We start from the raw sequence: 19,599 nt of genomic DNA on the forward strand, positions 1-19,599 counted from the left end.
AAAAAAAAAAAAAAAAAAAAATTTGAATTCTATATCCGTATTTGTTTATATATGATGTTGCATATACTTAAAATGTCTCCTTTTAGCTAACGTTACTGTTTAGGTGTGAAAACAGAGATAAACCTTTCAAAATCAATCTTGATTCTAGTTGATGCTCTATGCTTAGGTATTGAAAAAAAAAAAAATGCCTTCCCATCCCCACTTCTTTTTAAACTCATAGGGGGTGCAATGAAAAACTTTTAAGTATTGTCTAGCAGTACTATTAAAGGTGATTTATTTATTTTAATTTTCATAAATGTTTACCACCTTTCAGTTCTGTCCCCCGGGTCATGCTTTTGCCACCTCTTCCTTAGTGTTGCTTCCTCAGTTCTTGGACAGTACTTGGAGATTTTGGTAACCACAGAAGCCTACAATTTTTTTTTTTTTTAGTGTCTTGAAATTTACAAACTATGTAATTCTTCCACATTCTACCCCCAAATATCACCTCTACGATTTCTTGCTCTTTTGCCAGCAGATATGTCAATTCTAAAAAGAGTACAAGAAAAATATGGAAAATGATTCACAGTCTTATTATGGGAGATCAGTTAATTGTCTGGTTTGTTACAGTTGATCTCTCATGTAGACAAGTTTCAGCAATAAGAAAGAGAGGGAAAGAATTTCAACATTAGCCTAACTAGGCTACTATTAGGAGAATGATACATTTTTGCAATCAGTATCTTTTCCTAATAAAACTGTTTCTGAAAGGAAAAGAAAGGAAAAAGACTAGACTTGCTCGTTAGTACTAATTTGCTGCTATTCTTTCTGGTGTTTTCTACTGTCAATATAAGCAGGTATTTCTGCAAGATTTGTAAACTGATAACTGGACTCATTATGAAGATTTTTAAAGTCATACCATGTTAGGTTATCATACTACCTAGGGCTGATTAATTTATTGAAAATGCAAAGTAGATTCAAATTAAACTAGAAAAGATTCTTAGTTATTTAGGATATATGCTGAGGCATCAAAGGAAGCGTTGCATTCACTGTATTTGAGAGATTGAACCAATCTAATTTCAAAGATAGAAGCAACACTTCCTCTACCACTTCCTTGGGGAAATTAATTCACAACAAAATAGCTCTTACCATGAGTTTTTTGTTTTGCTTTAAGTCTTGTAATTATTCTTACATTTATTTCATTACTACTCTTGGGACCACAGAAACAATTTCACTTCCTCTTTCCTGTTTATATATTTTAAATGATTCCAGACCTTTATTCATCCCTCCTTTCCATATGGCCAAAGGAGATAAGTTTATTAATGTTCGCTCTATTGGTAAAAACCCAAGATGTGAAATTTGAGCTGTATATAGATAGCTCTAGCAGATTTGCCAATGTTTGATAATAACGATACGTGGTGGGTGGTTGTGGTTTTTAGTTTTTAAACTGGAATTGTTTATCATGGTGGCCTTTTTCCAGAGAAACACTCTAGTTCTTTTTGAACATGCAGGGTCTGCAGCTCCAATGGCAGGAGTAATTTTCCACTTCTTTGTAATTTTTTTAAACAATATTAAGTACTATGAGAAGGTTTTTGATCTATATTTTTCCCTGCTGTCTTTGAGCAGAATCTTTTTACAAAAATAATCTCCAAGAGATTATATTTTTTCTGACAAGATTACAGGTATCTTTGTACTTTGTTTCATGGATATCTAAGTTTAAACAATTTTCATATTGATTAATTTTAAGAGAATGATACATTTCCATTTAAAAAAATACTAAATTCTAGTAAGGTATCAGGAAGTCTTAGTTTTTCCATAGAGATTTAGATGCCTGCAAAACTGCTTTGACTTTTTCATTTTAAACGTTTGGCTTAAGATTTTAGTCAAAATTTGTTATTTCGATTGATGTTTTGTAGTATTCTGTTGGTTTTGTTTATTTGCTTGTTTTGTTTTGTTCTGTTGTGGTTTTTTTGTTTGTTTGTTTGTTTGTTTTTTTATTATTATTATTATTTATTTATTTTTCTGCTTGTTTCAATGTGGATAACTACCAAAATTTCCCCTCTTAATATTTGTGCTGGGGAAACCTTAACAGCTGGGAAGGGGAAGTAGGATTGAGTTTGTGACTTAAATATGTGAATAAACCATTGACTTGACCTCTGAAATGAGGGCTATATTGAATGTTAGTTCTTCGTCTGTCTTGTAGTACAGCCTTGAGTAAGTTACTTAAATCATGTCACTATCCCACTAAGAAAGCGGTATGATTCTTCAGAGTTTATTGAGAGCTAACCAGTACCTGCTGTCAATATAAAACCCACAAAGTTTAGAATTAATGCAGCTTGTCGTCTTTCATTTGTTTCCATATAATGGACTGCCAGCTCAGGCATTTAATTTTGGGAATTAAGACTTGGTTAACTGGTTGATTACTTCCTTTTTAATGTTTGTCTCCAGGGTGTGTGAGAATGGTCAATGTGCTGGAGTAACGAATGGAACACACAGTGCTACTTCTGAGATGAAGAAACCAAAACATCCAGAGTTAGGTGCGTTTTTATTTCCCCCCCTTAGCAAGTAAAATTTCTGTGTGCTGTTCTAGGGGTACAGCAAGAAAACATTCACTTCTTGTGATTGTGTCATTCAGGAGATGTCTATGATGCACCTACTGTTCCGGTACCTTTGCCACCTGCACGACCTCCTACCAGAGACAACCCAAAACACAGCTCTTTGCTCAACAGGACACCCTCCGATTATGATCTTCTGGTGCCCCCTTTAGGTTGCAGACTTTTTGATGATTACATTTAATGGTTAACATAGCCTAGATTAACCAAATGCCATGTTCATTGAAAAACAACTAATGTTGAGTATGCTAAGAGTACCAAACAAGCTATGGGCTAAATATTACAGCTGTACATCAATATTTACCAGTGATCCGCGTGTGGCGTCTGTCTGTAAGCCCTCATGCAAGACAGATGAAAAGGCAAACAACATTTGTATTCAAGCTACAGAGAAAAGAAAATTGTTTTGCCTAAAACAGTTTAAAAATTGTTGTCCTTTAATGCGAAGTTTGAGCATTGGAATGTAATGCAAGCATGGAGGGTTTTTCCAATTGTAGATTTAATAACTGCGTTCTTTTTATGATATAGAAAGATGAATGAAAGGGAGCTGGTATTTAAGTCAAAGAAAACTAAATTGAGTTACATTAGTAAGTTTATTTCTGATTCTTGTCTACTGTCAAGGGACAGTTCAAAGCTCAGTGCTGCCTATGGTTTCCAGCAGCTATCTTTCCCACCCCTGATTTCTGCTCTCGCAACCAAAAGCCAACGAGCTTAACATTTTTGAGGTCAGAAGCATTAAAGAAGCCACTCTGCCTATATACTGGGGCTGGGCTTGACCATCACCCACACTGTCATTGACAAATTCAGTTGTATCATTGCGAGACTGTACTGTATGTGCCATCATCCAATTTTCTGGTTCATAAAACCATTTGAACATTTGCTACGTTCCTGCACTATTCTCTTTCTGATCTCTGAAGTGTTCTGAGTTGTAAGAATATACAGAATTGAAGGTGAAAGAGCAGAAGAAAAATACTTGGTACTTCTTGGTAACCTTGGTTCTGTCTGCTCTACCTTTATGTAAGGGAAAAATTATTTTGCCAGGCATAGAAGATTCAGTTTATGCCTTGAGTCAGAGCCTTTAGATAGCAGATAAAAATACATGTACACATTGTATAAGTGTAGCAGATTGGGTGTAATCACCGTTGGTGTTTGAATATAAATATATTTTCCTAGCCGCTGAAACATAGCTGTTACTCTGTACCGATAATCAGTGAGGCTTTCACTACAATGCACTCTTTGCAACTGAGCCACTTAAAAGAAATCTCTCCCCCCATCCCAGAAAAGAAATTGAGCAATACAGAGGTCATTCAGAGCATGTTTTAGAAGAGGATTGTTCATAGTAAGAGTCAGGCTTATAATTTCATTACTACAGTCGCTGAACTGCTAGATGAACCTAGGAGTAAGGGCCTCAGCAGCCAGAGAAAAATCAATTTTCAACTTTGCTCTTTATTCTGTGATGCTTAATGAAGTTTTGCTCATCTAATAAGTTTTTCCTAAATGCAGGTGAAGATACGTTTGATAGCTCACCCCCTTCACTACCACCACCACCACCACCTGCTCGGCACAGTATTACTGAGCACACAAAACCTGCTGGCTCAGGAAGCCGACCTCCTTCAGGACATGAACTGTTCCTTCATCCTGGTAGGAATACAAAAGGAAAAAACATATTCTGTTTCACTATTATGTACTCCAGAGGCATATCTGTTCTATGATAATGTTGTCATCAGGCTTTAGAAGTCTGTTTTGTGTACACCTCAATATACGAAAATATCAGAAATAGTTTTTGTGTGTGTGTGTGTTTTAAATGATGGAGATGAAACAAGTCAGAATATAAAAAGGGTCACCTTTTCATTATCACAAAGTAATGAAATGAAGTCAATATTTTTTGTAGGCGGGACATTTTGGTACATTGTGCTTTTTTAGTAAGAATTGCTACTTCTGAAGTATAAAGTTTTCTGTTGTAATCTGTGATAGTAGTTTGTATCCTTTTGTCAACTCCATTGTTTTTTCTAGTTCAATGTAATTCATGTTTTTGTTTGTTTCCAAGTTGGTACTTGAGGAAAAACTAGAAAAGAAGGAAAACAACATGCTGTTTCGTTAGAATTATTGCTGTGAAGTTTTGTGGCAAAACTATTTTAATTGTGAACACAGCAGCAGAACCCTGTGGTTCATAACATTGTTGGTAATAAGTCAAATTTTCACCTATCTTTTCCCACAAATTGCTGTCACATTTGTTGTTCAGTATTTTGCTTGTAAAGGGCATAAAATTTATGTTCAACATTTATAACTTTGGGTTGACAAGTGTCAGGTTAATTATGTTGAATACCTTTGTTGCTGACAATAAAATTGCAACAGGGTTTTTGTGGGTTATAGTGCATGTCTTTGAAGTGAAGGTAGTTTCCTCTGCAGAAGCTTCCAAAAAATGATGGTGTCTAAGTTTACTGGTCCCAAGAATATTTTCAGTGATTATCTACCTTGAGGTGTGATTAGATGTCTTCCTCTTCCTATCTGTTCTTAATGAGAGGCTGTATGAAGAGTCTTAAATTGAATGTTTTGGCAGTAGTATATTACAGGAGTGCAGGACTATGGATGATGAGCAATTATGTGCAACTGCATAATAGTCTGCCTGGTTGTAAGGTGTTTGGCTGATCCTTGTGAATAATACTAGCTGTGGGATGAAAGTGAGCTAGTTTAGGTTGAACCAGAATGACCCTTTTTGAAATGTTCTTATTACATATATATTTTACCATCAATTAAGACCTGAACATCGAGTAATTCACCAAAACTATGTGTGTTTGTAATGCAGAACTCAGCTTGGTGCATTACTTTCTTGTATAAGCCTCTGCATGCATCCAGGTAAAAAGACTAAACACATCACAGGATGTAAAGGTTGATCATAAATATAGGGCAAGGGACTAATTTATCTTCTATGCTTCAAAATAAAATAATGTAACCGATAGCAGTCCAGTCTGAATGGGTGCCTCAGTTGTACAATCTGAGGCAGAAACCCAAAGCGCACCATTCAGTTCTAATGCGAATGGAGAGGGGAAAATGAAAGCCACCACCTCCAGAAGCATACAAGCTCTGTTGATCTGTGTGCAGTTCCCAGAAGTACGGAGAGTTTTGAATTATCTGATGTTATTTCCAAATAATCTAAAAAAAAAAAATAAAAATCAATGACAATGTTCAAAAACAAAACAAAACAAAACAAAAAAAAAAACCATGGCTTTGAATTAAAAATTTGGAAATGTATTAAAGGCCGTTTGTTCTCCATATTTGCATAGTGAATGCAATCTTATCACAACAATTAATTTGCGTTGATCTTGTAAGTGTACACATCTACTTGGGCATAGATTCTTTTGTGAGTTGGTCTTCTTTTATCTTACAGTATTTCTAAAGCCATATTGACTTATTTGACACTGCATTGTTTCAAAGAAACCACTGCAAATAATTTATGATTAGGTTTCAAGGATTGGTTTCCATACAAGTTTTTGGGGTGATACCTCATCTGCCCATTAGAGACTGTGAGATTAGAATAATAATCTCACCATTAATAACAACAAAAAGTTGCACACACATACAAACGCTATTTTGAGTCAAGAGTAGAAGTCAGGTCCAGGATGATATTAAAAGTTTGGTCAGCTGCCTCTTCAGTAGACTGAAAATACTTGAAAGGAGGCCACAATATGCCAGGCCTATGTAGTTCTCTCATTTTTTAAATTCTGTTCCTATAATCATCAGAAAGAACTGAAAAGCCTTCAGCAGTCCTTGTAACGTTTACCCCGCAGCTGGGACTATGTGAACAGGAAATCTGCCCTGCAGTCTTGGTGGCAAAATATTGAAGTGTTAACCAAGCTCTAACCAAACAGACTAGCAGGGATACTTCTAATTTTGCTGCACTGGGCCTTGCAGCCTCTTCCATACTTTGCCAGCCACAGTCCTAGCAGTGTCAGGGCTGAGTAATTGAAAGGTACCTCATAAATGTTAGCAGAGGAGCAATTGTCAGTGCAGGATAGACCACCTTTGAGTTGTGCTCCTTATTTTGGTCACTTCAAGACTTGGATGTATGCATGGATATGCACACACTATGGGGGAGCACCTCTGTTTGGATTCATAGCTTTTTTGAAAGGAGGCTACTTTAAACCTAGATTCTGTGCATCAGCCCTCCCTCTTCCCTAGATAATAATTCTAATTATTCTAAGACACTTTATTTCTTTATTATTGCAGATCCCCATTTTGATCCGATAACCGGTCACGTTCCTTTGCCACCAGCTCGTAGAGTAACTGGAGAAAACGTAAAAACAAATAGGACATCTCAAGACTATGATCAACTTCCTGCCTCTTCAGGTAAGGTAGAAGACTGTTTCTGTAGAAAATTACAGCTTCATGAGGCAAGTAACTTTCATCCGTAAAGTTGAATGAGGTTTTTGTCATTCAGGGCAACAATTGGCAGTGGTGATATTGCTTTACAAAAACAGAAAATCCTCAAAGGATAATAGAGATTAAAGTTGTGCAATATAGGTAGAAGAAACTACCTGCCTTTGTGGGGTTATGTAGATGTTATGGCATTAATTTCACTAGCTGACAAGCAGAATGCTTTTGTGAGTCCTAGTGTTCCTTATTTTTTGAGAAAAGCAGGGAGTTGGCTGCTGCCTTTGAAGTTCACGGGAGATCAGAAGTCCTTCAGGGATCACGTGCCTCTCACTTCCAGCTTTATGTTTTATTGCTCCTCAAAAAAAAGTAGCTTCACTGTCTACAGTATTATTAATTTCCAGTCTTTTTTTGCTAGTATGTCTGTGTGAGGTTCTAAGAAAATTTTAAAATACTTCTAAATAAAACTTGCAAGAACCAGAAACAATTAAAATTCAGTCTTCTGGTTGCAGTGGAACAGGTAAAAGAGAATCAATTCCTCTGTCAAAGAAATTTTGCTTATTGTTTTCAGACAAAACAAATGCTATTTAAAGAAGACATATATTTAAATTCATTTAAATAAAATAATAACAGTATTACCTGTATTCCCATGTATTTTCACCAATTTGTAGACAAATTTTCTTTTCTTTAGATGTGCATGGTATATGGAGCAGGGGGAGGATTGTCTTATCTGTAGCATTTTGCTGTGTGGAGGGATATCACAAATTAAAAAACAAGTGGTAATTTGAACCATTAAATACTATTCATTCTCCAGATATTGTGAATTGTATGTGAAAAGTAGTTTCTAATGCATAAAGAAATGAAGGGACTTGCTATCTAGTCTTCAATTTTAATCGTCATCAGTGCTTAATTGCAACAATCACAAGTGGAAAAATGCTACAGTTTTTAATAGTAATTATATGTCTCCTTCTTAGGAATGCATAGTTCTACTCTGCTGGGTGTAGGAAAGAATATCTTTTTCCAACTTAAAGTACAGGAGAGACTAAGTAAGCCTGAGGAGTGCTATAGAATCTTCAATGAATAGCACATCTGAGAATGAGTGGGATGCCTTTGGTAAATAGTAGCACTCTTGGGAGGATGTCTCTATTAATATAATACTGTTGCTCATTTTTTCTCATTGTTAGAGAAAAAACTGGCTTTGTAATACATGTTTTATACATGACACCGTGAGGGGTCTATTTGCCTTACAACATTAGCCTGATCTATTTGAGGAAATTTTAAATTCTTTTGTAATATAAATTATGATTACCTTTTAAATTGTTTTTTCCCCTGTGGTTTTTTGGTAGAACAATTTTTAAAATTGTCTTAAATTACTACAAGTTCTTTGGTTAAGTTCTCAGAGCTTTTTGATGTCACTTAATAAATACTATTCTATCTGTATGTTTCCCACAGCTGTCTTCTGCAACATCTAAATGCATCTACTTTTACTATAAATATAATTCTAAATCAGTATGATATACAGCAAGATTTTCAATTTAATTTCAATTAAATGAAAGTTGTGTGGTAGATCATGTCATAGTCTTAACTGGAAAGTTGTTTTTACAGTGGAATTATTTCTATAGGATGGAACTGATGAGCTTCAAGGTTAACTGATTGGCCTCACTCTATGATTTAAAAAATACAGTCTATAGATTGTGCCTCTACTTAAAACTTTAGTTTTTGTATTTATTCTGAACTAATCAGTTCATTTAGAAAACTTTTCTTCATTTCAGCCTTTTAGTGGGGTGATTCTTTGAACTAGCTGGAAAGGAAATGTAGTTCACTCTAAAATCTAATTACATTTTTGCCACTGGCTCCCTATAGTAGCACTGAGAATCCTTTGACTTCTGTGCTTCATTTTGATTCATTTGTTTATAAGATTGCAGTTCTGATGTTTAACCAAATTATTAATATGCTATGACAAATTCATTCTACTTCAACCATGTATTTAGTATTGAACACAAGAAACGGTTCTCAGCTATACACCTAACTATCCCAAAGGCATAATTTTTCAAACATCTTAAATACATCATTTTTAAATTATTGCAATAAAAGCAAGGCAAATGAGATTGCTTTTTCAACTGGTATTTTACCTAAGCACAGCCAATGACATGTGGGAAAGGTAGAAGAAAATTAGGCCCCTAGTATGGATGTCTGATGTATTTTAATGAGTTTAGGTACTCTGTAAGAAATTGATTCAAATGGCTAGTTAAGAACATTATGGCCAGTTAAGTATAGTATATTCCTATTCACTCATCTGGCCTCATTAAAGCACTTGCATGCAAATTTAAATTTCTTTACAATAAAATGTTTGGGTCCAGGGGTATGCAGTGAGGTCGCGTACTGTTTCAGGGTAGATTTCCATTAAACCTAAGGAGAATTGTCTGCCTCAGTAATGTAAAACATGAAGATCATACCCAGCAGCGCGATGAAACAATATATTCAGTTACTCCTTTCTCCCAGCTCTGCCTGTTCCTTAGTATAGATGTCCCCTCAGTGTGCTTTGTTCCTGTACCCCAGTTACATGTGGCTGCTTGCCACTGCTCCACAGGGGGCCTTGCACAACAAGCCCTTGTCACCCTTCAGCTTCTCTCTTTGCCTCTTTCCCCGGTGCTTCTCGGTCCGTTGGTGAAAGACCATGGAACATACTGGAGAAGCAGCAAGGGTCATTTCCATGCAAAAAGGAACAGGACAGCTAGCATCGTTACAAATAGTCTCCTCCCATGGTGTCACGGAGCTTTCACACCTCACAGTTTTTTCCACACTTATTAAACATTTATTAAACGAGCCTGTCTCTGGCTTTATACTTATCAATTTCCTAAGGGTTAAATGTAGTGCTGAATTACAGAAATGTGAGTGATAGAAGAGACTCCTTGCTGTGGTAATTGTTAATTGAATTACACAATTAGAAAATCTGTTTGAATTTTTAGTTAAGGATCCACAGTGGCTGAAACATCAAAGGAGGGGAGGTTGGAAGGGAAGTTATGCTTAAATACCTCTATCTCAGTGTCCAGATGGACGTGCAGCTTAGGCTTAGTATCTTTAAGCTCAGGATCCAATGTGATACCCAGCTTCAGCTAAAATTTTATATGGATGTGAAGATATTGAAAGAGATGTCGGCACTTAAAAAATATAATAATAATGGGAATTGACTTAGAGAGAGGGCTGAAGATCTGAAAGTCTCTGTGCTATAGAGAGATGTCACTGGAGTGAGTTAAATACGTATGCTGCAAATCTGCTCACAGAATTAAAAATGACCTTTGTAAATGATGTGATTGCTCAAAAAAGTTTCCTAGGAAGCTTCAGCAAAGTAAAGGCTTCGTATGAGAAATAACTTAAGTTTCAAACCTCTGTTAAACTGACTAGCGCAAAAATACCTCGTGTAGTGCACACACACACAAAGAAAGATCTGACCTATGTATAAATAATTTCTTCTGTACTTCAAGCAAGAGAAAATACAAAGTTTGCAAAGTGATTTTTATTTCATTCTCTGTAGATAAGTCCATAACAAAATGTTCATATTAAAAAAGTTTAAAATGTGAAAGAAAGCAGATTGTTTTTGACATGATATATCATTATTTTAAATATGAAGAACATTCTTCTGTTAGTCTTGACTTTTCTAAAATAGGTGAAATGAGAAATTTGAACTTGTTTCTGATTTAGTTTAGTTTTTAGTTATTAACCACATTTCCTGAGCTATAATTAATTTCTCAATTCAGTGGATTTCATAGATCTTTTCACGTCTTTATCGCAGGTTTGGATCTGTCTTGAGGTGTGTTTACTAGAATGATTAGTGTTTATATAATGCTTCACATCTTCTGAGATGATTCAGGGATAAAAATTCATAACAATTATGAAACAAACCTTACCATCTGCAGGTTGTCATTACTATTTGCACAGGAAATAAGCAATGCAATTGGAACAAAATTAACCTTGACCCTTTAATGTTAATTCTTAATCAAACTACTCTCATCCATTTGTTACATGAATACCACCGTTGTACGTAAAGTACTATTTGCTTACCTTCTCTGAATTAAGAAACTGAATTAAATTTATAGCAACACTCCCATCTAAACACATGGAAACTAAGTTGAGGGAGAAATACACCTTGGTTAGACATGTAATAATATGAACTGAGGTATTTAATGCAGCCTGTTGAATTACAGTTCTCTTCACCCAGTGTTATAACTACCGTATTGTAACAGAAATGCTAGAAGATACCACGTTCTTTCATCAATAAAAAAAAACAGGATCTCTGGAGTACTTAACACTGCAAAATGCCATTGCTGTCAGTCTAAGTAAACAGGAAGTGTCACAGTCAAAAATTCCTCTAATTTATCTATCAAAGTCACTGATGGAACTTTTCAGAATCCCTTTTGAGGGATTAAATATATTGTTTTAGAATACTTTGCTCTTGAAAGTGTTTTCTGTGCTGTGCCTACTTGTATTTAAGCTTCTTATTGTGGAATCAGTGAGGATAAAGTGGTTTTCAGTAAAGCACCAAATTTACTTGAGCATGAAACTCTTGACTCAGAAGATTAGTAAGTTTGAATATTAGCTCTTTTTCATCAGTACATCATGATTCTTAGCACCAGCATTAACTGTGAAGGTAACCTTTCTATAGAAGAGAAGGAAAAAGAGAGAGATTTCCAAAGGGGGATTGAGGAAGAAGGATTGTGTTCTGTTTCTTGACACTGAAATTAACTGGACAAAATATATATATATATTTTTTTGAAATGTATTTATTTGTATTTTTGCATTGCTGCTATGCATGAAATGACCTCCAATTGACTGAACAGGATCTGCAAGATGTACCAATAAGCAAAGGATTTTTTCTCCTTCAAGCATATTTGGTTGGATTCCTCTTCAGCATGGCTTATCGACCTGAATAAAATAGTGATAATTCATTTTTTTGAGTTTCTTAAGGAGACTAAGAAAAAGTCCTAGAACTGAAGGTTGAGAGTAGATAGCCTCTCAAATTGTGACCTGCAATTGTCACCATCTTTGCTGTTTTGTCATACTTGCCTTTTTCTTCCAGCTTTGGATAATTCAGAATATAACTTGCACATTCTTACCATATTATTAAAATGGTATTTCACTACATTATTTTCTATTTTGGATGTTCCTGAAGATTTCCAGCTTCTAGCCAAACTTTAAAATGAGATATAACAGTGAATTAAAAATCTCTCTTCCCATTTCTTTAGAATTTTTCTTTTTTAAACTGCTTCATGAGGCTAAATAACCTGAGGCTTGACCTACCTATAATACAATTTTTAAGGCAATTTGTAATGATTTCTATCTGCTTTATTTGAAACAGATGGTTCACAAGCACCAGCCAGGCCCCCTAAACCACTTCCTCGGAGGACTGCACCAGAAATACACCACAGGAAAGCATACAGCTCTGACAGTTCCACGGAAAATGTGGATGCAAAAATTGCAAAACTTATGGGAGAAGGTTATTCCTTTGAAGAAGTCAAGAGGGCACTTGAAATTGCCCAGAATAATGTTGACGTGGCCCGTAGTATTTTAAGAGAGTTCGTCTGTTTTCCTCCACCAGTCTCTCCACGTCTCAATCTATAGTAGTGTGAAGATTTTCTTGGAGCATGTGAATTCTACATATACATGTGTGGATTGGGGAATGAGAGAGAGAGAAGAGAATGGAATATTTTTTTTTCATCTTTCATAGGAGGGTGTCTGTTTCCAGCCGTTTATCAAAGGCTCATGGCTGCTCTGATCAAGACTTATAAATATGCTGAGGCTTATGTATTTTTGCTAGCCATACTTTTTTAAATCAGGGTTGAACTGACAAAATAATTTAAAGAAGTTTACTTCCCTAGAACTTTTAATCTGTGAAATGCTTTTTCTTGTTTACAAGTTGGCAAGTTACAGTTTTCTAGTTGATGCCTGTACTATGTTCATATCCCCTTGTACTTTCGGTCAGTTCTGCTGTAGCATTCCCAACAGTTTCCATGCTGACCACCCCATCAACTAAATCATCACTTTCCAGAAATTCTGTTTATGTTGTTTTGTGTTTTTTTTTTTTTTCTTTTACAAGATGCTTTAACTGTTTTTTGCATTTCAGCTCATCAAATGCAAAAGTATGTGGCCTTCACTACTGATTATTTTTTTCTTCTGAGATTCCTTTGTTTTTGAGAGAGGAAATATCTGAATGTAAAATACATTATTATGCCTATGAACTGCCTTTTTAAAGGTATTTTGACAGTAATGTTGGCAGCTTTCTGTTTAACATGAATTTCATGACCTGTAATCTTCAAGGTCTTTTTATACACAGCTTCTACAACTAAGAACAAAAAATATCCCAACCAAGAATTACAATACTTCATAAAGTAATACTGAGTTCTGACATAAAAGCTCTTTAATAATTGAGTATTCAGTTGCAAATGTTCAAAACAAACAAACAACAAAACGAATGCACGTGATAATATACTGCATTTTGATTACACACTAATTACACCACTTCTCTGTGATGTATGTATACTAAGGCATGCCAGAGTAGAAGGAATCTTTTTGAATCACGTCAATGGTATTCAGGTAAATTCCAGTTCTAGCTTCTGCAAAGTAGAATGCGGTTAATTTTTTGAGTGATTATCCTGTGGTTCGTTGTGGCTTGGATCAGTTTGTATTAACATGGAAACTTCAAAATTTTGATGCACTGTTAATTCCTAATGCTACTGTAGCAATATTTTTTTTGCAGAGTTCTTTAGTAATCTCCTCCGTACACTTCACTATTCTCCAGTATGTGTTTAATACCCAAATTCATTCATTCGCTTTCCAGCTACTTAGTTGGAAATACATTTCTTTGCTTTAGATGGCTAGTGATACTACAGGCTTTGACATGTTATTTTTAAGCCCCAAATGATGCAAGCCAAATTGAAAATCCTTCTAACTTTAGAAAAGACAGAGAGAAGATGGTTGTGTTCTTAGTACACTGAAAGTTAAGAGTCCAAATATTTTCAGAATAGTTTTTGATTGCTGCTTCCCCGTTTTTGTAGGAAACTTCAAGTCTTCTTTTCTTCTGTTACTGTTGAAAAGATACCATGCAATGGTTAGATTTTTCACATTTTGAGATGTGACCAGTATATGAGAATTTTCACGTTGTGCTAAGCTGGATGTGAGTTATATATTTATTGTTCCCTTTCAGCTGTCAGTTTTCTCCTTCACTCATAGCCAGTGATAAAAGCTGCACCACTTACAGGATCAGATCTCAGCAGCCAATACGTTTGTTCTTAAAATTTCTGAATATGGCAAATGCCTGAATTGCAAGATTCAAAGTAACTGGAAGTATCCAGTGGAAATTGCTGTGACATCTCAAAGTCCACCATTTCATCAAATAACTTATTCTTAAAACTAATTAAATAAACTATTTTACAGTATCACAAAGCATAGTATGTCTATCATTAATCTGCTTTGTTTCAGTGATAAAAGATGATTAGGGGAATTCAGGGTATAGGGAAGAGATAAGTGTTTCTGTTCCATATTGAGTAAACAATTCTGAGTTTATGTTCTACAAAAGGGCATCTACAGCTTCCTTGAAAGGTTCACGTGTTGAGTACAGCTTATGAAAAGTTTTGGTTGAAGTTATATTTTGTGCTTTTAGTCTCTCTCTTGTTCTAGGGGAATGTTTTATGTGGTCTTGAACCCTGTTATTTATTTGGTTTGTTTACAGCATCACTCTAGCATTTCCACTAACTATAAATTGAAAATTATACATGTTCTTGAATTAAACGCTTAAAAAATTAAATTAAACCAGTGCAGTTTTACTGGAATTACTTAAGTGTGGTTCTAGCATAACTGCCAGCATAGCAATGATGACAGTGAAGAAAAGAATGCTTTGCAGGGATGAGAAAACAATCTGCAGATTGAATTCTGAATTGTAATGGAGAACCCTCTCATTTTCTCATTTTTATGCAACATTTTAGTGTAAATGACAACCTTTTGTTTTAATTAGAGGCTGAAACTGCTGCCTGATAAATTAAGGTTCTAATGTCTTTTTTCTTTTCCTTTCTGGTTGTGACCAGCAATAACTTTTTTGTTTGTTTGTTTGAAGTATGTGTTGAAAATGCTTGATGAACAATATATTCTTAATGGTGACTTGAAAAAGAGTTCCATTAATCTTTAAATGAGTGTGCTATTACCACTTCTAAATAGTCAAATGTAAAGACTGTTTCAAACCTGTTTTGGTTAGTAGTTTAAAGTCAAATAGAGTGAAATTGCTTTGTTAGAATGTTGATGTTTACTATGCAGGAATTAATAGGCTTAAATAATTTGGCTACAGTCTAATTCTCTAAACATCTTAACCTTTTAAAGACTCAAGGGTTCAAGTCTGGCAGTGTTGTGCACGTATATAACTTTAAGCAAGACTGACTAGTGAGACTGCTTGAATGAACAGAATGAACAAAGTTGGTTAAACTTAGAAATGTGTGCTGTCGTGATTTAGGCTGCAGGCATATTTCCTCCAACTAAATGTCATTGCAGGCTACCATTCTGATGTCTGTAGGTAAACTTTATCTCCTTCTGGCTAAATTTCAAACAAACTGGCAGAATCAGAAGTTAAGCAAACTAAGTGGACACCAGTAGCACGGATCTTTTCTAAAGGCTCTAGGAGAAATTTGAAAAAGTGCTAAAATAAATGAATTGAACATGATTACCTATGTTAATGGCTTGGCTGGAACCCTAAAATGGCCACTGGTAAAAAAAAATTAATGTTCAATATTGGAAGAGTGCATCTGGCACAGATTTTTTCATAATGTGAATTTAGGAAGTTTGTACCAGGATCATTTCTTCTGTTATATGTTTCATTTTCAGCTTGAAGCTTTTCTTTGCACTGATGACTCTGACCTAAAAGCATTTAAATTTGTGTCTTAAAGCTTGACAAAGTTTGAAGCAGATGAACAAACGGTGTATTCTGAGCAGATTCAGTTACTACCTGCTGACCTGGAATTTAGCGCATGTAGGAATGACTTCTTGAAAAAGACTTAATTAGTTTCCATTTTGAAGGATTTTCTTCCAAATAACTATTTTATATGAGAAATGCCTTTTATAAACTTGTCTAACATGTGGCAAACTTAGTGACGTGTTCAATTAATTTATATTTTATTCAACTTTTTTTTTTTTTTAATTTTTGTTATTATGTAAGCTCAAGTTCTTTATCTGTTCTTATAAGGTGTTTTATAAAATTAATGTTAACAGAATGTTGGGTTGCTCCGTGATTTTTCAAGACTCTGTCTCTCTGTTGTTGAATATTAACCCTTTTCATATACTGCTTTACAAGCATACACTACCATCTGTACAGATCTTACAAGCCATTGGTTTGCAAGCCACAAAAAAGAGGCCTCACTGTAAAATAAGGTGAATCATTGCATTCAGACATTTGCTTTGCATCTCTATACGTTACTTCACTTCTAAATTTCATTGGTAAAAATTGGCAGTAACTTCAGAATGTGCATGTTTTAATTGTATAGCAGAAAAATCATCAAATATTTAGAATCAAACGTAACAACTATATAGTCCAACTGTACATTAATTTAAAGGATTTTTTTTGCTGATGAAAATGACAGCAGACTTGCACAGATACTGCTTTGACATTCTGTGCACTTGCCTGCTCGACCATTACATTCTTAATGTAAAAAATATTTTAGGTGTGTAAAGCACTTTTTTTCTCTCCCCCGTTATTATATTTCCAGCATTCTGAAAAAGTTTAGAAAATCTAATGTCAGTACGATGAATTACAATAGAACTATTACTACTTAAAGCCCAACCGCATTACCTGAAGATGGGATTAGACAATCAATGATCGGATTTTCCTGCTACTTTCTTCCATCCGTATTAAATTATTGTCCATTATATTGGTTGCTATAGACATATTACTAAATAGAGAAGGTAACTGTTTGGTATACTCACCCTTAGTCCTACTGCTGCCTGTTTCTTTCATTTCTTCTTTTCTGGTGTGAAAGTCAGCTGTCACTTCGTTGTGTCACAGATACATTTTAGCAGCTGGGTGCTGTAAGAAAGTTTCACTGAGGTTTTTTTGTTTTGTTTTGTTTGTTTGTTTGTTTTTTGTTTTTCTGATAGACCTAGTCATCTAATTCTGCACGAGCTACTTTCTTGCATTTATCAGTAGCAATGAGTCTCCATCAGGAAAATTAAATATGGATTTTAAAACACTGTGTGTTACTTTGATACCAAAATGTATGCCTAACTATAATTGTTTGAAAAAAGTCAGCTTTTCTTTATTGCAGTAACTGCCATGGTTGCCAGCAGAATGGAAAGGGGGCAGATAACTGCATGGAAGATTCTGCTCCAACAGTCCAAGTCCCTCTATCTTTTTGGAGCACAAGATTTAGCTGTTTTGAATCTCCAGACTGTCTAGTGCAAATGAAGGAGTATTTGGGAAGATTACTGCAGTCTTCATTTACCATGTCCTTCTCCAAGATGTTCTGTGTATATGTTATTTCGGAACAGGATGCCAGGGTCTTAGCAGCAGAGGGAAGTGTGAAGTAGCACTCTGCGCATAATGTTTTTTGGTGCTAGCAAAACAGCCAAAAGCTTCACAAGGGTTTATGTGGAAGCACTTCTGTTTTAAAGTTCATCATCTTGTTTTTTGAAGGGTTTATGTATGTACATACTAATCTGATGAAACATGGAGGAGAAAGTATTCCAATGGACGCCACCCTGTGGAGTTTGAAACTAGGCAGTGGTATTCACTTCTGCAAAGTATCTGTTCCTTTTGGATAACTGAACTGAATGTGCAGAACACCCAAGCTTGTATCATCATCCATGTTACAGAAGGCCAGGTTTTCTCCTTAGATAGCTGAGGACTGCACAATAAGTGCAGTAACGAGAATTTGCTCTCTTAATTTTCTGATAATTGTTGAATTTCAGATGCTGTACAAAGTTAAGGAAGTCTGCATTATCAATCATTCAGAAATACCTCAGAGAAGTAGCTGGTGTAATTTTCTAAAGCTATTGTCTTGCTTGAATGTTGTGTTTTTCAGGTGTTTCCTCTTGAAGTTTGCATCCTCATTACCAATTCCATATGGTCAATGTATATTTATTGAACCAGTCTTTCAAAAATCTGCATTTTTTCACTGAGGCTGTTATCAGTAGTATATTATCCAGGCTCATGCACTGACACTCAAATCATCCTGCTGTCATGCATCCCAGCTTGGGCCAAGTTCAGCTCTGCCTTTTTTTTTCACAGCAGATGCATCACTTGTTTGCATTCTCATCTGCTCCTTCTAAGACTGTTTTTCTTCTCTTCTCCCACCCCAATTCTCTTTACAATTACATCAACCATCAGTGCATCCTTCATCTTACTGCATCCTTCATCTTACTAATTACGTTTTACAGTCTGCCATCTCAGCTTATGACCACATCTGTATTTTCTTCTCACAAGTGTTCTGCTAGTCTTGTTTGTCTCTTAATCGCTATGCAGATACTTTGTGCCACATCTGAATTGACTGCTGTGAACATAGTCATCCAAAAAGGATTCAAAATTCTGTGAGAAAGCCTGTTTTCATTTTTATAATCATCAGCATTTTTTCCTGCTCCCTTCTTAGTCTGGGAATATGCTCCTATGTTCCATGATGAATTTAGTTTGTACATTTGTCAGGGAAAGAGATGAAATCCACTGCTTGTTCCAGCAGATCCCTGTTGTGTTTCTGAGATGTGAAAAGACAACAATAAAGGCATCATCTTCTAATAACAGTCCTTGTATTTGAGATGACTTGTGTCTCAAAATGAAAGTTAAGAGGTCTGTACAACAGATGTGGTCTGTAGCTTATATTATAATAACCACCTTACAGTAAAAGTGCATTTGATTACATCTAGAAGTAAGTGAGGTGCAGGTTGAAAGGGAAAATGGATAAATAATTTAAGACATGTCAATGAAGTTGGGAAGTCATTTGCAGATTAAGGTAACTGATTACCATGACTTGCTGGGTTAAAAGTCTGACTCTATACATTGATGTCAAATAAATGATTATCACATAGCTTGAAAATTGTCCCACAAAGAAGACAAAAATGCAACATCTGGATGATTCTACCAATGCCCCATTCCCCCCCCCAAGAGACTATCATATTTGATTTGTCAGGTAATCTTGCCTGTAGGTTGGTTGTGATGGTGATATGTTTGTAAGGTGAAGCAATATTTGTGACATGACTTTAGATAGAAGGGTCCTGATTTTGTATGCTGCTGCTGGAGGGGTATGTATTAAAGAGTTTTTAAAAAAAATGCTTTTGTGTCAGAGTGTGTGAAGAGGAGGCAATTTCCAAGTTTTAGTGTGCACAGGGTACACTGACTTGCTGTGTTTGAGGCACAGTGTAGTCACATGGAAAAGGCATTATGTGCCTGTATGTATCATTCCTAAGTGACCTGTACCATAGTTAACACCTCTGTTACCTTCATGTTTACCCTCACGCTATTTCCTTCACCCCCCATTCGCTGTTGCCTCTGGCATAGCTATGAAATTCTGTGTGACAAACTGCTTGGTCAGTTCTCAGAGCAGCATTTCTTGCCAGTGGTTTAGCATGCTGTTTTTTAGGCCCTTGAAGGGCTTTCCTGTCTGTTTTGAGGTATATTTCTAGC

General features: G+C 35.5%; 1 protein-coding gene across 3 annotated transcripts in view; it reads left to right on the forward strand.

The window, feature by feature from the left end:
- CBLB (Cbl proto-oncogene B) overlaps positions 1-19,267 on the forward strand; it is a 138,657-nt gene extending 119,390 nt beyond the window's left edge. For 2 of the 3 annotated variants that reach the window (XM_082784864.1, XM_082784863.1), the window contains exons 15-19: positions 2,422-2,510; positions 2,609-2,740; positions 4,086-4,223; positions 6,810-6,929; positions 12,310-19,266. In XM_082784864.1, the coding sequence (XP_082640990.1) occupies positions 2,422-2,510; positions 2,609-2,740; positions 4,086-4,223; positions 6,810-6,929; positions 12,310-12,572 (742 nt within the window). In that variant the 3' untranslated portion in view covers positions 12,573-19,266. Of the gene's footprint in view, positions 1-2,421; positions 2,511-2,608; positions 2,741-4,085; positions 4,224-6,809; positions 6,930-12,309 lie in introns of all 3 variants that reach the window. The other variant, XM_082784865.1, reaches the window with a different exon arrangement.
- The last annotated feature ends 332 nt before the right edge of the window (positions 19,268-19,599 follow it).

Source organism: Aythya marila, assembly GCF_965140915.1.
Source record: "Aythya marila genome assembly, chromosome: 1".
NCBI classification, from domain to species: domain Eukaryota; kingdom Metazoa; phylum Chordata; class Aves; order Anseriformes; family Anatidae; genus Aythya; species Aythya marila.